This window comes from Benincasa hispida, chromosome 4, assembly GCF_027475165.1.
Source record: "Benincasa hispida cultivar pf3 chromosome 4, pf3_genome.v1.1, whole genome shotgun sequence".
Lineage (NCBI taxonomy): Eukaryota > Viridiplantae > Streptophyta > Magnoliopsida > Cucurbitales > Cucurbitaceae > Benincasa > Benincasa hispida.
In genome coordinates, this window is record NC_143481.1 from 43955445 (window position 1) to 43976066 (window position 20622).

The 20622-nt window shown below is 39.5% G+C and overlaps 1 protein-coding gene and 1 long non-coding RNA gene across 2 annotated transcripts; one reads left to right on the forward strand and one right to left on the reverse strand.

The window, feature by feature from the left end:
• Positions 1-130: 130 nt before the first annotated feature.
• On the forward strand, positions 131-14640 carry LOC120075328 (uncharacterized). The gene is made up of 8 exons (XR_016528918.1): positions 131-2185; positions 2261-2320; positions 2490-2564; positions 10641-10748; positions 11959-13621; positions 13720-14050; positions 14133-14228; positions 14306-14640. It is a non-coding gene; the product is annotated as an uncharacterized LOC120075328 (long non-coding RNA).
• A 1507-nt stretch (positions 14641-16147) lies between these two features.
• LOC120076214 (protein FAR-RED ELONGATED HYPOCOTYL 3-like) lies at positions 16148-18048 on the reverse strand. The gene is made up of 3 exons (XM_039029980.2): positions 17969-18048; positions 17301-17497; positions 16148-17010 (listed from the first exon to the last, which is right to left on the reverse strand). Exons 1-3 carry the CDS (start codon positions 18046-18048, stop codon positions 16148-16150), a joined length of 1140 nt encoding a protein of 379 aa, XP_038885908.2.
• Positions 18049-20622: the final 2574 nt, after the last annotated feature.

Genomic DNA, 20622 nt, shown 5'->3' on the forward strand with positions numbered 1-20622 from the left:
AACCACAAAGCATATAGATAAATTAGACCCCATAAAGAAGCTTTGTCAGTTTCAGTCACCAAATTCATTTGCATTCCAAGACAAAACTTAGGAGAATCCAGAAGAAAGAAACACAAAGTATTGATATTTGACTTTGGTATTGACTATAATAAAGGGTACTTCTCCTTTGTGTTCGACATGCTTAGTCTGGTAACATTTTTCCCGGATTAACTACAAAAAAGGAACCAATTATTTATAATTACTTATACAAATACAGAAATAACTACATAAAAGTAACTCGAGATAACTCACTGATAACTTCCTTATCCAATTACTAATAACTACTTAACTTCCATATCCAATCTATTATTAATTACATGGTGCCACCGGAGGAAGCATCTTCTTGCATAACCAACTCCTTTCCTTTGCCTTTGGTACTCTTCCTTGCATATGTGAATATAACAGGTGGTCTATCAGCCTATTAAGCAATCAAAGTGGCAATCAGAGACTAAGAATGAAAAAACCAAAAAGGAAAGATTTGTTGTAGAGTACCCAGAAATGAGATAAATCAAAAGGCTTTTCTGTTAAGTGTTAACTCCAAATTCAATCACCTAAATAAAAGGGTTGTCACTGATAAAAAAGAACTACAAAACGCAAGCAATAAATCAAACATAATCCCAAAAATCAACGACCCCAGTTAGAGAATCATTTTAATCAACATCACAAAATACTCACCCCATCTAGCCATCCCAAGAGAGAAAGAGAGAACGTACCAATAAATACAAAATGTAAAAATCGGTGAACCAGTTAACACCGAGGAACCCTCTTTCTGCGTACCTTCTCTCCAATCAAATCCTATTAACAAAACCAAATTCAAACCAGGAAAAGAAAAAATAAAAACCCATAAATCAGAGTTCCAGAAAGAACAAAAAAAAGGAAAAATTGTACGGATGACCCAATTTTAGGGTCCAAAATGTCAAATGACCAATTTTTAAAAAATAATGTCAATTGACCCTCTGCTTACGTCATCACGGAATGAGATTACAAAAATGTCCCTTTAGTCTATAGCGCTCAAACTCAACGGTTGTCCCACTCCGTTCAAAATTAGAGAAAACAAATTGTTGTACGTGCAAGTGTCGTTCATCTCGCTCTGCAAAACCATCACTGTCGTAATCGAAGTTCTCTACTGGGTTAGTGAATTTAATTTTTGTCTTCCATGTTGTGTTGCGTCTGTTTAGGTTGGTCTCGTTTGATCGGTCTTTTATTTTGGGTTTCGATGTGTTCTGCATTGGTTAAAGATGAAGAAGATATAGTTAGATGACAAGTTAGTGGACGAGTTTTGCGAGAGCTAGATGTGCTAGAGCGAGATTTGCGAGATTAGTGAGAGATAGCGAGACTTTTACAGTATATTTTGTTAGTGATTCTTTAGTACGGACCTGTTAACTGATAAATTGAATGTTCATTGAACAATGGAGAAATAATTTAAGATGTCGAAATCTTTGAAAATTCGTGAAGTTGATAGGTTTCTCGGGAAAGTAACTTGCCTGGCCCATGTTGCCAATGCCAACAAGATTGTAAAGCAGAAGCTCACCGAAAGGCAGTTAGAGATGTTTAAAAGAACAGTTTTTGGTCGATTCCTAGACATTGAACTTGTATTCAACAGCCCTCTAATCCACCATATGTTATTGAGGAAAGTGAAGAACTCAGGAATGGATTCAATCAGTTTCTTTGTTAGAGGAAAGGTCGTCACATTTTCGAAGGATGATTTTTTGTTGATCACTGGTTTGTGGCAGTCTCCTATGCGAGTTAGATGGAGTGAGGAGTCCTCACGCGAACTTTTTATCAAGTACTTTGGTAGTCGGTTGGCCTTAGACGCATTCCACTTGCATTTGTTTGAAGAAGAATACAAAGAATTGGTATTTGAAAATGATGATGATGCAGTGAAAATTACCCTAGTATACTATACATAGGTTGCAATGATGAGTAAAAACAAGCAAAAGAATGTTGTGGATCGTACCCTATTTGACGATGTTGAGGACATAGACTACTACAGCTCTCTTGATTGGGGTACAATCATTTGTCAAAGGACAATTGACTCCCTGAAGACCGCACTTAAAGACAAGGTTGGTCTATACAAGGAGAAGGTGGGGGGAAATAAAAATTATGTTGTGAAGTACTCGCTCCTGGATTTCCCCAAGCATTCCAGGTAGATGTTCCTTAACCTAACTTTATCTTTGGTTTAAAACTAACATAGTTATAAATTTGAGTTGTTTGGATTTAGGTGTGAACGTACGAGATCCTTTCGTCAATAGCAGGAAACGTTGCCACTCGAAAGAGAAAGGTAGCGATTCCTCGTATATTACAGTGGTCATGCTCCCACTCGGTGTCATTCAAAACACTCGAGAGAGACATTTTTTAGTCTGAAAATATAAGTGTAATCTATGTAGCCACAGTATGTTTATTCGGTAATTAAATGTACACTAACCATCTTACTAGATTCCTTAATGCAGACAAAAGTCAAAGAGGATCTTGTCATGTCCGCGGCTGAAAAGGAGTTTCGAGACGCCCCAATTGATAGACGGACGGTAAGACAAGCACACTCTGACACCGAGAGTTCATAGAGCTCTAGTAGTCCAAATAGTGACGGTGGTTCAGATAATAATGGTTCAGAAGGTGGGGAAGGAGAACAGAAGGGTAATTCAAAAGGTGGAGCGAGAGATGAAGAATCTGATGGGGACCAAAACATCCACCAGCCTACTTACACTCCCAATGAGGATATGTTTCATAATGTGCTGGTGGTTGGTGACGTACGTCCTGAGTTTGAGGAGGAGTGTTCTATCTTGGAGGATTCGGGCCACAAGGAGGAAGCCAATATTGAACCTGATGTATATGCCTACCTGCGGAGCATCGACAGCTTAATATCGAGCTTGGATGCCCGTGTATCGAACCTAGAGACGGATGTGAGAGACATGAAAGGCCAATTGTCAACTATTTTGTCTCTATTATAGTCGATGAAAGGTTCCACGATGCCACGAGGTCTCCCACTCCACAGACAGGCCAGGATGCCACTATATCCCCCATCCCAACTGTACGTAGGTCACCTACCCCACCTGTACGTAGGTCACCTACTGATAACGGGCATAAATGCACGTTATCATAGTGCTAAGTTATTAAACAATGTTGGATTGCGTTGATGAAAAATAATAAAATTGTGTCAATTAAGTATAAAATCTATAATATTGTGGTCGCATGCGTCAGCGCATTGGAACTATTGATTTTTGTATTTTTTTTTATGCAGAATATGCGTTAACGCATTGTAGAAATTGCGATCATAAGAATTCATCGATCGAGCGCAACTTCACTACAAGACTTTGCATTGATCGCACTCGCAAATATTCACCCAAGAAGAATCACCGCAACATGGTGGATGCATCCAGACGAAAGGACAATTAAGATCGATGGGACAGAAAGCTGATAGCAGTCAGATCTAAATAAAGTTGACAGCCGATAACGGTCACAAAGTACATCCAGCTTTATCGATGACAATTATCCGGCGCATCAGTCAGGAATTAAAGTTGTCCCATCTGTACAACTAGGAAAGAGAAGCCGCTTTTCACCTTTCGATACCCTATAAATACCAAGTGCATTCTTCAGAGAAGGGGTTAAGCAGTTGATTAGTTCACTATTTTTAATTCACGCCTCTGTCCATAGTTTTCTTTCACCTTTTTAAGGTGGACGTGAGGAAGAAGTTGTGCCGGTAAATCATTTCGGTAAACTTGAGAGAGCACCGGAAGCTACTAAGATGGAGAGAGGGCTGACTCCTGCAGAAGCGGGAATATCTTTAGTTTAGAATAGAGATTTTAGTGTAAAAAGCCTCGGTTAGCAAGAAATTGCTACCAGGCTCTCTACCTTAACTTCCATTAGCATTTTGTACTTAACTTATATATAAGAATGGAATTTCTTTCTCTATATCTGTTCCCTCTCTGTGATTCACGCACTAGTAGCTAAATTAGTTGAATGGGTTGAGAAGCATTTAGCTAGTACAACGAGGGAATCTACTCGTTAAGGCAGACGCGAGGAAGAAGTTGTGCCGGTAGATCGTTCCCACAAGCTTGGGAGAGCACCGGAAGCTACTAAGACGGAGAGAGGACCGACTCCTGCGGAAGCGGGAATATCTTAGTTCAGAATAGAGATTCAAGTGTAAAAAGCCTCGGTCAGCAAGGAATTGCTACCAGGCTCTCTACCTTAAGTTTCATTAGCATTTTGTACTTAACTTATATATAAGAATGGAATTTATTTCTCTATATCTGTTCACTTTCTGTGATTCACGCATGAGTAGCTAAATTAGTTGAATGAGTTGAGAAGCGTTTAGCTAGCACAACGAGGGAATCTTCATTCTTTGTGATTATCTTATTTATGTATGCTTCATTTGTCTATTAGAGATACTAGGGAGGGTAGTCTAAGGACAGGATCTAGACTAGGGAAGGTTAAGTCAGAATCTATGTTTGGAAGAACTAGATTAGAATGCATAAACGAGAGATGGGCGCTTAGGGATGAGCACTATTTGTTATCAACACATCGCATGCATCTTACTAATAAGATATGATTGTATGTGGTCACCTTGCTTTCACGCATAGAATAAGAGTAGAGACTTAGGAATAAGCTCTATGAACATTTTGCATGCAACACTTGCGTCCTAAATTTAGGAGCATCGCATTTACATTGGAAAATGACATGTTGTGCATGGTAGTAACATGGTCACATAGTCTAACGCATTCCCAAGTAACGCTAGCTAAAGATCTTCTCAACCCATTCATCGCATACTCATTGCATCTATCAATGCAACTTTGTTTCTCAGATCCGCCGCATTTATTTTATTTCTTTTTATCAACACAACAACAAACCAACCACCTTATTTATTTACCCAGTTACCGCAAAATTTTCATAAGAAAATTATCAACGCAAACTATTTTCATAAGTCCCTGTGATCGACCCTGGACTTACTAGAAAACTCAGGGGAATTTACACTTGAATTTTGCTGGGGAAACTTGAGTGCACAACGCAAACCCATCAACGCATTTCATCCATATTTCCATTCAATAAAATAACGCATCAAGTTTTTGGCGCAATTGCCGAGGACTTTGCCAAAATAGTTGTTAATAGTAAATTTTGTGAATTCTTTGCAGAACTCTCAATCTCTAGCGAACTACGACCCGGAGATTGAGAGAACATTTCGAAGAAGACTGGAACAGCTAACAACAACCACAATCCGATAAAGAAAAGATGGTGGAGTAGCCTAGGAATGACGTACCAAACAACAACAATGTCATTGCAAATTCAATTTTGTTGGCCAACGATCGCAATAGGCCCATTAGGGACTATGCATCGCCAAACCTCTATGATTTCTCTCCGGGAATCATGAGGTCTGCCTTAGACAGAATTAGATTTGAAATGAAACCGGTGATGCTGCAGATGATCTAGGCTGCAGGTCAATTTGGAGGAAGGCGTGGCGAGGATCCGCATGCCCACCTCCGAAGTTTTATTGAAATCTGCAATACTTTTGTGTTCCTGAATATCTCTGTTGAGGAGGTTCGACTAATGTTGTTTCCATTTTCTCTCTATGATCAGCTAGGAAATGGGCTTATTCGCTCGAACCAGGAGAGATCACTTCTTGGGAATAGGTGATGGAGAAGTTTATGAAGAAGTATTTCCCACCTACAGAGAACGCGAGACGAAGAAAGCTTATTACTAATTTTGAACAAGACATGGACAAATAGCTCAGTGATGCCTGGGTGAGGTTTAAAAGGTTGGTCCGAGATTGTCCGCATAATGGGCTGCCAGACTGTCTTTAGATGAAAATTTTCTACCACGGTTTGAATCCTGCTTCGTAGACCGCTGCCAATGCGGTAGCAGCTGGTGGTCTGCTTGACAAGACTTATGATGAGGCAAAGAATATCCTAGATTGCATCTCCAAGAATCATGAAGACTGAAGGGAGAGCGACCAGAGATTAAGACTCAAAGATTCTGATGCAAATAACGGTGCTATTGTTTCACTACAAAATTAAATGACCGTAATGATGAATTTGATTTAAGGAATGACGATCAGCAGCCCAACACCGCAAGGTGGGCAAAATCAACGCAATAAGTCAAAACATCGCTAGATGTGCGACTTGCGATGATGGGCATGCGATGGAAGATTGTCCACGAAACCCACAGTCTGTATATTTTGTAAAGAACAACCCTTTTTCCAACACTTAAAACTCCGGGTGAAAAAACCACCCAAACTTTGCTTGGAAGAATCCACAATAATACTTTCAATTTATGGCACAAAAAGAAGGGCCACCAGGATTCTTTCAATGCAGCAACGGTCAACAGAGCAACCAAGAAAGTAGCTCACAACAACCACCACAATCTTCTTCCCTAGAAGGCCTATTGAAGCAATATATAGAGAAAAATGAGACGGTGCTTCAAAGTCAGGCTACATCCATCCACAACCTTGAATTGCAAATGGGTCAGATTGAAAATGAGTTCAAAAGTAGACCACAAGGGGCACTGTCAAGTTCAACCGAGCTTCCATGCAACATAGGGGGTTTAGGTAAGGAGCAATGTCAGGTTGTGACATTGCGCAGTGGAAAGACTGTGGAGGGAGAAAAGAAGGAGCAGAACAGATCAACCTCCATCGCAGCTGAACCTGCAATTGCGGTAACTAAGAAGAAGAAAAAGAAAATAAGCAGTAGAATATGAGATTCAACCTCAAAGTCAAATGAAATAGAAACCGTGAAAGTTCGGTTACCACCTTTCCCTCAAAGGCTAAAGAAGAAGAAAAACGAAGAGGTACAGTACCAACGCTTCCTATCTTAAAGCAATTACATGTTAACATTTCTTTCAGTGAAGAGATTGAGGAAATGCCTGTCTATGCCAAGTTTCTGAAGGACAAGGTAACCAAGAAAAGAGGCACTGGAAAATTTGCCACGGTGGCATTAATGCAAAGTTTCAAATCTATTATCCCACCGAAGATGAGCAATCCCGGGAGCTTTACTAGTCCTTGCTCCATAGGAGGACTCTATATTGGGCAAGCCCTGTGTGACTTGGGGGGCCAACATAAATTTGATGTCGCTGTCAATCTTTCGACAACTAAAAATGGGGCAACTTGTGCCCACATCCGTGACTCTCCAACTGGCTGACAGATCTCTGGTTAATCTAGAGGCTAAGGTGAAGAACATGCTGATCATGATTAATAAATTTATTTTGCCAGTTGACTTCATCATCTTGGATTATGAGGCCGATAAAGATGTGCCCATCATTTTGGGGCAACCTTTCCTATCAACAGGTCGTGCTCAAATTAATGTGCACAAGGGTGAGATCACTTTGAGCATAAATGGACAAAAGCTCAAATTTAATATAATTCATGCCATGAAATTTCTTGATGAGGAAGACCTACTAGATTCGGAAGATGACGTGAATTTGATTGAAGAAGAAAAGTCTGATAAAGAGTATAAAGAAGAGGATGTTGACACATTCGTAGCTACCTGCAATGCGATCGTAGTAAAAACAAACAAAGAAGAATGATCGATCGCAACGCAATAAGCAGAGCCGAAGGAAGAAAGAAAAATAACGCAACCTTCTCTCATGGAGCCACCAACCCTTGAACTAAAAACCCTACCAACACACCTGAAGTACGCATTTCTTGGGCAAAATGAGAAGCTGTCAGTGATAATTTCCTCTGCACTTAACGCAGATCAAGAGAATGCGTTGTTGAGCATTCTCAAAAAGCATGTGCGAGCAATCGATTGGACGCTCACTGATATTAGAGGAATTAGCCCCGCGTACTACATGCACCACATTCGTCTTGAGGATGACCACAAAGAAACCATTGAGAATCAACGCAGACTTAATCGTGCGATGAAAGAGGTCGTCAAAAAGGAGATTATCAAGTGGCTGGATGCGAGCATTATCTATCCCATTGAAAATAGCACGTGGGTTAGTCCGGTGCAATGTGTGTCGAAGAAGAGCGGAATGACGGTAGTCCCCAATGAGAACAATGAATTAATACTACAGAGGACCATCACTGGATGGGACATCTGTATGGACTATCGCAAACTGAATGCGGCTACAAAGAAGGATCACTTCCTTCTGCCATTCATCGATCAAATGCTGGAAAAATTGGCAGAGAATGATTTTTACTATTTTTTGGATGGATATGCCGAGTACAACCAGATCATGATAGCTCCTGAAGACCAAAAACAGACCACATTCACCTGTCCATATGGGACATTCGCTTTCCACTGCATGCTGTTCGGCATTTGCAATGCACCAAGCACGTTCCAGAGGTGCATGATGGCAATCTTTTCAGATTTTCTTGAGGCTCAGTAGAAATATTTATGGTTGACTTCTCCGTTTATGGGAACACTTATGAAGTCTGCCTGGCCAATTTGGAGAAAATTCTAAAAAGATGTGAAGAGACGAACCTGGTGCTTAATTGGGAAAAATGTCACTTCATGGTGACAGAGGGTATAGTGTTGGGGCACAAGGTCTCTAGAGAAGGGTTGGAGGTGGACAAAGCAAAGATTGACGCAATTGAAAAGCTTCCACCTCCAACCAACGTGAAGGCAGTATGAAGCTTCCTGGGGCATGTCAGATTCTACAGACGATTCGTTAAAGACTTTTCTAAGATAGCAAGACCATTGAGTGCTTTACTAGAGGCAGACAGAAAGTTTGAATTTGACAACAATTGCCTCAACGCATTTCAAATTTTAAAGGATGCGCTGATTACCGCACCTGTCTTAATTGCACTGGAATGGACATTGTTGTTCGAAATCATGTGCGATGCAAGTGGGTATGCGATGGGAGCTGCATTAGCGCAAAAGAAGAAAACAATTTTGCACCCCATCGCATATGCGAGTAAAACCCTGAACCCTACTCAAGTTAATTACAACACCACTAAAAAAGAGCTCATGGTTGTAATTTTTATGTTGGAAAAATTCCGGGCATACTTGTTGGGAACCAAGGTACTCATTCATACTGATCACTCGAAAATCAAATATTTGATGACAAAGAAGGACGCAAAGTCAAGATTGATCAGATGGGTTCTCTTCCTTCGATAATTGATCGAAAGGGACAGAGAATCAAGTTTCGGATCACTTATCCAGACTGGAGAATCCTGAAGTTGACCGTAATGAATCTGAAGTGAGTGTCGTGTTCCTGGACGAGCAGCTGTTTTGTATAGAAGAACTGCCATGGTATGCGGACATCGTTAATTATTTGGTCTGTGAACAATATCCTGAAGATTACACCTACCATTAATGGAAGAAGCTCAAGAATGAATGCAGACACTACTATTGGGATGAGCCGAATCTGTATAAAAAAGGTACAGACCAAATCATTCGATTATGCGTACCAGATGCTGCTCAACAACGCATATTGCCACAGTGCCACGATTCACTTTATGGAGGGCACTTTGGAGGACAACGCACTGCAGCCAAAGTTTTGCAAAGTGGATTCTTTTGGCCTTCATTATTCAAGGATGCTGCTAACTACGTAATGAAATGTGATCGGTGTCAACGCACTGGCAATATTTCATGGAAGAACTCAATGCCGATGAATACTATCCTGGAGTTGGAATTATTCGACGTATGGGGGTATTGATTTCATGAGACCATTCCTTCCTTCAAACGGTAAGCACTATATTCTATTAGCTGTTGACTATGTCTCCAAGTGGGTAGAGGCAATTGCATGTGCCACAAGTGATGCGGCTGTAGTCTCCCAGTTCCTGAAGAAAAACATTTTCACACGTTTTGGCACTCCCAGTGCCATCATAAGTGATGAAAGATCACACTTTGTCAACCACAATATAAAGAAGTTGCTGCGCAAGTACAATAAACTCCACAAAGTGGCCACCGCATACCATCCGCAAACAAATGACCAAACTGAAGTATCCAATCGGGAAATTAAATCGATACTTGAGAAGGTAGTCAAACCTTTGCGAAAAGATTGGGCAATGAAGCTTGATGAGACGTTATGGGCATATTAGACCGCATTTAAAACACCAATAGGTATGTCCCCCTATGCATTGGTATTTGGCAAGGCATATCATTTGCCTTTGGAGCTAGAGTATAAGGCATTATGGGTGGTGAATTTTGATTTGGAGAAGGCCGGGGAAGCGCGGAAATTGAAACTGGTCGAGCTAGAAGAATGGAGGAACAACGCATATGAAAATGCGAAGATTTATAAAGAGCGCACCAAGTGCTAGCATGATCAACGCATATGCGGTAAGAACCTCCAAGTCGGGCAAAAAGTCTTACTCTTCAATTCGAGATTGCGACTCTTCCTGGGAAAATTAAAATCGTACTGGTCCGGTCCCTTCATCATCAAGGAAATATTTCCACGTGGTGCGGTGGAACTGATCACTGAGAATTGCAGCCGAACATTTAAAGTTAATGGATAACGGATAAAGGCTTATTGCGGAGGTGATTTTCAGCCAGACAAGGCCTCCGCAAAGTTGGAAAACCTGAACTACCCCTTACTCAACTCTTGAACATTTAACATATCGTCATTTTGCTATTATCAGTTTTTCATTTCTTAATTTCAAACAAAAAAAAAAATCTCTTGTTGTTTTGTTTAAAATCAGTTGACCCTCTCTTTGTCTGTTTACAATAATTAAGGCACAGGATTGCAGAGATATCACCAGAAGAAGTAAATGGTCTCATTACATCACCGCAATCCACAGTAGCAAAGATCGTCGTAAGGATGGATGCGTCAATACAATGCAGGTGACAACGCAAATTTGGATGTGTACTCTTCCTTATCTTTATTTCAAATTTTACGCTATCGCATTGCATTTTGCTTTTCAGAGTTTTACCATCACATCCTTTTTTATTACCATAATCATTCAACAAGTAGATAAAATTAGCAGTCTACCGCATTTTGTTCTTCGCCAAGTATGATTTCAATGATGAAAAATATCCTTTTATTTCTTTTGTATATTTTAGAGTCAACTTAAACTTAAGATAATCACCTCATAAAATATTTCTAGAAGTTAGAGGTTTGCTAGCTTTCTTTCAAAATCTCTTTACAACGCATTCTAGAACATCACATAACTTATTTTTGGCAATGGGGATATTGCCAGATTTTAAATTTAGGGGTGAGGTATTTATTTTCGACCTTGCTATATTCTATTTCTAAAAAAAAAAAAAAAAAAAAAAACATCATTTTTTAGAATAACAACTCCACTGTCAACGCAAAGGGAAAACCCATGTTGATAAGAGTTAAGTTGTGAAAGGCACTTACCCGTAGTTGGATGTCCACATGACACACGTGGGAGGAAGCCAAAATGAAAGTAAGTTACCAGGATCAACGCATAAATCGATGACCGCAACTCCAATGCCAGATTGGTATGAGTTTAGTCTGAGGAAGAGTACATTGCCCATAGTTGGATGTCTGCATGACACCCATGGGAGCAAGCCAAAACGAAGGCAATGCACTTGGATAAGCGCAAGGTTAGAAAAAAAAAATAGTAATAAAGAAAATTTTTGTGCAAGGATCAATCTTTTGTCACCCTGGTAGAAAATTTTCTTTTTAAAATAAATCATGCGATGTTCCGGAATTTAGTAAAGTCTTTTTGAAAGTTAAACTTGTAGTCCCTAGGTCTTATAAATATTTTAAGAGTAGACTTGAATAAGACTTAAGAAAATTCTAGTATATAGGATTTGAATGAAATATCCTTGAGAAATCTAGGAAAGGAACTTTGCGGTAGACTTGCTAAAAGAATCTTTAGCTTATGCTTGAGGACAAGCATTCTTTAAATTTGGGGGTGTGATAACTGGCAGAAATGCACGTTATCATAGTGCTAAGTTATCAAACAATGTTGGATTGCGTTGATGAAAAATGATAAATTGCGTCCATTAAGCATAAAATCTATAATATTGTGGTCGCGTGTGTCAGCGCATTGGAACTATTAATTTTTGTATTTTTTTTGTGCAGAATATGAGTTAACGCATTTCAGAGATTGCGATCATAGGAATTCATCAGTCGAGCACAACTTCACCGCAAGACTTTGCGTTGATCGTGCTCGCAAATATTCACCCAAGAAGAATCACCGCAACATGGTGGACGCATCCGGACGAAATGACAATTAAGATCGATGGGACAGAAAGCTAACAACAGTCGGATCAAAATTAAGTTGACAGCCGATAATGGTCACAAAGTACATCCAGCTTTATCGGTGACAATTATCCGGCGCATTAGTCAGGAATTAAAGCTGTCGCATCTGTACAACCAGGAAAGAGAAGCCGCCTTTCACCTTTTGATACCCTATAAATACCAAGTGCATTCTTCAGAGAAGGGGTAAGCAGTTGATTAGTTCACCATTTTTAGTTCACGCCTCTGTCCATAGTTTTCTTTCACCTTTTTAAGGCGAATGCGAGGAAGAAGTTATACCGGTATATCGTTTCGGCAAGCTTAAGAGAGCACAGAAAGCTACTAAGATGGAGAGAGGGCCAAATCCTGCGGAAGCGGGAATATCTTTAGTTCAGAATAGAGATTCCAGTGTAAAAAGCCTCGGTCAGCAAGAAATTGCTACCAGGCTCTCTACCTTAACTTCCATTAGCATTTTGTACTTAACTTATATATAAGAATGAAATTTCTTTCTCTATATCTGTTCACTCTCTGTGATTCACGCATGAGTAGCTAAATTAGTTGAATGGGTTGAGAAGCATTTAGCTAGCACAACGAGGGAATCTTCATTCTTTGTGATTATCTTGTTTATGCATGCTTCATTCGTCTATTAAAGATACTCGGGAGGGTAGTCTAAGGATAAGATCTAGACTTGGGAAGATCAGGTCAGAATCTAAGTTTGGAAGAATCGGATTAGAACGCATAAACGAGAGATAGACGCTTAGGGATGAGCACTATTTGTTATCAATGCATCGCATGCATCTTAGCAATAAGATATGATTGATGCGGTCACCTTGCTTTCATGCATTTTGCATAAATGCATAGGACAAGAGTAGAGACTTAGGAATAAGCTCTATGGACATTTTGCATGCAACACTTGCGTCCAAGATTTAGGAGCATCGCATTTATATTGGAAAATGACTTGTTGTGCATGGTAGTAACGTGGTCACATAGTCTGACACATTCCCAAGTAACGCTAGCTAAAGATCTTCTCAACCCGTTCATCGCATACTCATTGCATCTATCAACGCAACTTTGTTTTTCAGATCTGCCGCATTTATTTTATTTCTTTTTATCAATACAACAACAAACCAACCACCTTTTTTATTTACCCGGTTACCGTAAAATTTTCATAAGAAAATTATCAACGCAAACTATTTTCACAAGTCCCTTTGATCGACCCTGGACTTACCAGGAAACTCAGGGGAATTTACACATAAATTTCGCTGGGGAAACTTGAGTGCACAACTCAAACTCATCAACGCATTTCATCCATATTTCCATTCAATAAAATAACACATCACCTACCCCACCTCCACCTCCACCTAGGTCACCTACACGACCTCCACCTAAGTCACCTACCCCACCTCCACCTAAGTCATCTACCGCACCTCCACCGATCCCACCTCCACCTTCATCTGTACAGCTTGATATCACGACCTCTTCTAACATCCTACATCTCGATTCACAGGTATGATCATTATATGATTAAAAAATTTCTTTCTTCATATTTGTTATTCAACATGTTCAGCATTTTGTTATATTTTTGTAGGTTATGGTCGAGAGTAGAAAAACAACACGTAAAAGGAAGGCCGTTGATAAGTACACACCTCCCATTTAACCAAAGAAGAAAATAACAAAAGAGAAGGAAGTTAAGGTTCAACTTCCTTTGGATCGTCCAAATATTAAGTACCCTCTCCCTGGGGTACCAACGATGCAGTTTAAAGCGATGATCCAATACTCCTTGGAGCATGAGGTTCCAACGGCTACATTAAAGGAAATGGTGAACTGGATTGCCGATGAGAACACGGACAACGAGGTTCAAGAAAATGCAGTTCAGCCATTATCCAAAACTTTTTTCCAAGAGTTAACTGAACCAAGTTCATGGGTTGAGTGTGACGTAAGTTTACGATCCTTGTCCTTTTTACCAAGTACATACAGTTATAAACCCTCTTATAATGTATATCTTGTTCTTGATGTAGACCCTAAATATCATTTTTAAGTTCATGAAAGAAAAATTCTATAGGTGACCAGACATGTGTATGGCTCGCTTCACCATCCTGCCAATTAGAATAACGGTAACCATTTACTGCACTTTTGAATAGGAATACATTGGTTGACTATTATGTGTTTTAATGTTCTTTTCGTTGTGTAGAGTCATCTAAATTCTCGAGATGGGGTCTACAAACATATCAAGAATAAGTCGACCTTGGAAGCTACCGTAGCATGGACGGATGAGATGTTACCGGATTATGTCATGGGTAAATTTTATGTCAAGTGGTCAGATGTGGACTTCATATACATGGCAACAAACATTGATCAACATTGGATGTTGGTAGCATTCGATCTAAATAGAGGTCAGTTGTTCGTAGTTGATTCACTGCCTTCCATGACATCGAAGAAGAAGCTGGAGTCTTTCCTTGAACCGTTGACTTACACCCTATCTTCGCTTCTTCACTACTGTGACCTGAAATATTTGAAGTCGGACATCGAAACTATTGACTAGTAATGACCCATCTGTAATAACTCAGGATAAGATGACTGACTATAGGATGCAATTGGCATGTCAATTGTGGACGAACACTCCATATTATTGACGTACATGTATATTATGTATATTATTGATGTAATTTAGCTTTTACTAACATGTTATTTAAATTGTTAATGTAGAACTACTATGAATACATAAGATTCATTCATGAATAGCGAACAAGTTAAATTAAACATAGATAAGCGAGACATCTGAAGAGATTCATTAAGCCAACAAGTTAAATTAAATTATAAGTAATCAGAATTTAATTTAAGTTTAATTTAAGTAATCAAACTTTAAAAGGGATTAAATTAATTTAAATTAAACTTATAAAACAGATTAAATTGTTAGTGGAAAACTACCATGAATATAGAAGAAGATTCATTCATGAATAGCCAATAAGTTAAATTAAACTTAGATAAGCGAGACATCTGAAAGGATTCATTAATTACGCTTATAAATGGATTTATTGCCAACAGGTTAAATTAAAAGCGAGATGAGCGACAGCGAGATGTGCTAGAGCGAGACGAGTGTAAGCGAGATGAGCGACAGCGAGATGAGCGAAAGCAAGATGAGCAAAATCGAAATGCGTGAGAGCAAGATGCGCGAGAGCGAGATGAGTGAGAGCAAAAAATTTCTAGAATGGTTCAAGAATAGCCAAACTCTAGTAATCAAACTTATAAAGCGAGATTTCTGAAGAGATTCATGAATAGTCAAACTCTAATAATCAAACTCATAAGCGATACATTAGAAGTTTCGTGAATGACAAGTGGCACATAAAAAATTACAGTTTTGAGGATTAAAGTGGCACATAGAATGTTACAGTTACATGGACAAGTGGCGATTAGACAATTACAAAGACAAGTGGCACATAGACAACTACAACCGACAGACATTTGAATCATTTGTATTAGAGTCAATGGGTTGCCCGGTCGTCAGCAGTTCACTGCAGTTTTTCCGATTATGCTCGTAGTTTCCACACTCACCTACCACATTTTATTTGTCTGCGTTGTTCTCCTCTTGATGGTATTCTTTGTACTCTTCGCCGCCCGACCTGTACCACTCTTCTAGGAGGTGCAATATGCTTTTTCACATTTCCCGGAGGTCTCTTCCATTCATATATGTGACTGAGTGGATTTACAGGCTCTGCATAAGCAGCCATGAGGGAGTGAATGCTATAGAATGGACTGCACTAACCATGGATGTGGATGTTTCTTTCTTGTGCAGCCACAATCACATGCGAACATGAGATACCGAGTGAGTGAAATTCATTGCATGTGCATTCCTTCGTATGGAGGTTCACAATACCGTCCAATCGATTGTCCCGCACATGGATCCTATAACAATCAATCGGCTCAACTCGATATCGTCTGCCTTTGTCACACTCAGTTGCTAATCGGTTTTCACAGTAGTCCGAGTGTGACGTCGTTCGAGATGTCCAATAATTCTCTGTTCATAAAACCATGACTAGATGAGGCCTAGAACGTGTTCCAACAAGCACATTATGGGCAGCTGTCGATATTCTTTGGTCAATGAATTGAAACATTCTACACTATTGGACGTCATGTTATTGTATCTTCGTTCTGTTTGGTAAACATGTGCCCACCTTTCAAGACCAATATCCTTCAAATATCTCGATACTACACCATTTCGAAGAGTACGTAGTTGGTCCCAGTGTGCTTGGAACTCTGACATGCGAGATGCCCTGGCTGCATCCTTGAACATCCCAACAATCGTGTTGTCCTTAAAGTTCGAAAGAATATTATTTTCTAAGTGGTAGGTGCATAATCCATGAAATGTTGTGGGAAAAACTGCATGAATGGCATTGCCAATAGATACTTCTCGATCGAACACAAATACCAAGTTAGGGGGTTCTCCAATGGCATACTTCAAGTTTGACATAAACCATTTCCAAGCTCGATCAGTTTCATTGTCCACTATAGCATATGCTAGGTGGTAAACTTGGTTGTTGCCATCCATGGAGACACCGACCAACATGGTTCCTTTGTATTTTCCTTTCAGATGCGATCCATCAACAATTATCACCGGCCGACAACTTGAAAAATCTCTAATACAAGGTCCTAATGCCATAAACATATACTTGAAATGGACATCATTTTCAAGTTCGATTTCAAACCTTGTACCTAGATTCTCCATCTTTAACTCTTCACCATATGCATGTAGAACAGCGTAAGACTCTTCTAGAGTACCCTTGGCGAGAGCATAAGCGATTTCCCTTGTACGGAACGCCTTATCGTAACTTATGTTTACGCCATACTCTCTCCTCATATCCTCGACAATGTGACGAGGTTTATAAACACGTCCTATGCCTGTAAACTTGTCTTTGATTAGTTCACCAACTACCGCAGTCGTTGCTTATCTATGGTCATGATTTAAAATTCCAATAGAACATGTGTGCGACCGCATATACTTCGTGATCTTAAATATGTCATGCCCTGGAATTTTAACTGCATGAAGGCTCCACTTACAATTATCCTCTATACATTCAACAGTGAACAAAGACTTAATTGACTTCTTTACCTTATATTCAAAATTATTATTTATGCACATAATAGACAATCTCATTTTTAAATCACTCTTACTCAAAAAAAAATTTGACCAACTTCCACATCTGTATCAGATGAAGAGGTGTCAGGCATAATCAATTCCCCTCTACGACATGAAGACATGGAATTCAATCTTCCTGATCTCTCAGTAACAGCCACTGCAGGTCTATGCACCTCTGAAGGACCACAGTTCATAGAATTTAATCCTTCTGATCTCTCATTATCGACCATGAAAGGATCACGCTGATAACTGGCAGAAATACCAGTTATTATAAGCCTTTTATTTAAAATCATGAGGGCTAATAAGTAGAAAATGCGGTGATAATACTCAATATTTGCAAAAAATTGAGTTTTGCGTCGATTAGCACATAAATCCTCACTAACCCCAATATTATGCGTTACTCAAAGCCAAAGTGTCTATTTTTGTAGCTATCGCAGGAATCAAACGCATGCGTTTGAAATAAGCAATCACAGAAAAATACATACGCTAAAGTCAGGCAATCGCAAAGACAAACGCATGCGCTGAAAGTTGGATCGCATGCGTCCATCGCATAGAAGTTGCAGTGATCGAATGCATCCATCACACGAAAGTTGTGGTGATCAAGCGGATGTGGTGATCATTTGGGAATTGCGGCCACGGAGTGACAAACATAATAGAAGGACGATCGCAAGATGGGTAGAACGCATTGATGCTTCAGCTGAATCAAGCTCGAACGCATACCTTAGGAGTATCAACGAGATAAGACGATATGACTTTACCCATACCGCGACAAAAGCATCAGTGAGCCATAACACAATCATGATAGCTATCGGCGTTTAAACTCTATAAATAGCCTTTGGACCTTCATTTCAAGACATCCAAACTTTTGCCTCAGAGAAGAGGTTTGCAATCACATATGAAAGCTTGAACAAGATTTTCAGTGAGAATTCTTCACCTCCACAAACCAGACCGAGTGACGACCGAAGTTTTTGCTGGAGATAGAGCTCGAAAGAGACATCTCCACCATTCACCCATGGTACCACCGGCATCCTTGACGCAGAGTCCTTCATTTCTCTTCTAACCTCTGTATTGTATTACATTTTAGCTTAAGATATTAAGACAATTTGAAATCAATGCATCTCTGACTCCTTCAATGCCATCTTCTTCATCATCTTTATCTCTATCATTATTTATCTTCAGCATTTATTTATCAAAGGCGATCACATACTTAGTCGTGTAGCCTAGAGATAGGACGCATAGTGAGTTAATCCTCTTTGCTTGGTGAAAGGCTATAGCAACGCTTGTCTATGGGTTGTTGCATTGCTTGTCTATAAGTTAAATAGTCGCGTCTAGCTACCTGAGAAGATAAGAGATGGAGCGCACTAAAGCAAAGTATGCATTGTTCCTAGAGATAGGCACAATCTTATGCTCGACGCAACTATGCACTATAGAGATATAGTCATGCGGCTGACCACCGAGAGGTGTGCGATGCGTTAGTGTGATGAGTTGGGATTACTCAGACGATTTAAGATAATAAACATTATTATTCGTTAACGGTTGTTGTGTATCTACCAATTCTCATCGCAAGTCTCCTATCGTTCTATCTATTTAGTTAGAAGTAGGAGTAGTGTGTATATCCATTAAGCTTCTTCTTTTTATTTTTATTCATCGCCTCAAACGCATTGCTTCACCAGCATTATTGAGTGACAAGTCCCTGTGTTCGACCTCAGATTACTCGAAAAACTTGCGTTTGTGTTATACTTGGCGCGAGCGTAAGAAAACTTGTGATAGGAACGCATGGTCATTGCACACTAGATTAACGCATTTTCACTTTGATGCATGACCTCTGATGCATGGGCGTAAATGCATAGCTTAAGCCATGTCTAACGCATGATTGCTTGCACAAGCCCATCTGTCCCTAATAATTTTCCTTCTAACAAGCTGAAGGACCACAATCAATAAAATTCAAGCCTGTTGATCTCTCATTACCAGGAACAGTTCTGTTACATTGAGTTTCTCTTTCCAAGTCCACTGCACGAATGCTGTCTATTGATAATGTTAATGGTTGAGTGTTCATAGACAATGGGATATCACTCTCTTCTCGATTAAGTTTATATTGTTCCTCGTATTGTCTATCTACACCTATACGATCATCACTTATATTCACATTTTCATCGTGGTATGATTTTAGTGTTACATATATTTGAATTGTAGAAAGATCGTCCCGGCAAAGAACGAAGTCAACATCACCATCATTTCGTATGTAGTGTGGAGGGGCTTCAAAGTCAAGCTTATATTTAACTCTCATAACAACATCAAACTCTGAGCAACTTACATTTGCAATCCTGTAAACGTGAGCTTTAAGTTCTTCATACTTCAAGGTAATAGGCACAACGATTCCTGTTAGCTCGCCTCCAACATACAAATTTTGGTTCTCATCCCAATGACCTCCGTATCGAATTAGTACACACTTTTGTGTCATCCTACAAAGCAAGAGAACATTTTTTATTAAGCAGATAGTAATACACATGGATCTCTCTCGCTGTCGCTCTCGCGCCTCTCGCTCTCTTGTCTCTCGCTCTCGCACTTCTCACTGTCGCTCAAGCCCACTATCTCGATGTCGCTCAAGCTTACTCTCTCGCTGTCGCTTAATATTGCTCTCTCCACCTTTCTCTTTGTCTCTCTTTCTCACACCCTTTTCGTTATGCTATTTTACAATGTCTATACATACCTGTTTTGAGACCACATTTCTACAAACACCAATGAGACTAAGTTCAAGAAAAGTCTGTTCCGTTCTGAAACCCCGTTCTGAAAACTCCGTTTGGTTCAGAAAAACTCCACTCTGGAAAACCTCATTCAATAAATCTCCGTTCAACAAAATGACAGTTCAAATGAAGTTTAGATTTTAAAGAATATACTATTTTTGTGTTAACCATTTTAAGTTGTAGACAGATTTCGTGAAAATTGTCAAATCAATCGTACAGTGATAAACAATCATATCACGATGTAAGATGATTAGACAACGAGAGCGAAAGGGTTATCAGAGGCAATTTTTGTAATCTCATCCCGTGATAACGTAAGCAGAGGGTCAATTGACATTATTTTTTAAAAATGAGTCATTTGACATTTTGGACCCTAAAATTGGGTCATCCGTACAATTTTCCCTATGATCATTATCAACGAAAGAGGGTTGTTTTCATTGTGGAACTGCCAAAGCCATTTGCAAAGCAAGACAAAGTTAGGGTCCTCTATATCTTGTGTAATTAGCCCATTTTTTTTTCTTTTGGAGACGGTTGATCATCTTATTACGTGTCTGTTTTGACCCCATTGTTATCCCTCTAAAGAAATTTTCTCCAATGTTTCTCAATATTTTTGTATACAGATTTAAGAGCTTT

Coding starts and splice junctions, on each gene's coding strand:
- LOC120076214 (XM_039029980.2), bottom strand. CDS start 18,048: ATGATTGTGTTATGGCTCACTGATGCTTTTGTCGCGGTATGGGTAAAG. Junction 17,498..17,968: donor ATCTCGTTGATACTCCTAAG/GTATGCGTTCGA, acceptor TATTTCTGCCAG/TTATCAGCGTGATCCTTTCA. Junction 17,011..17,300: donor TGATACAGATGTGGAAGTTG/GTCAAATTTTTT, acceptor ACAAGTTTACAG/GCATAGGACGTGTTTATAAA.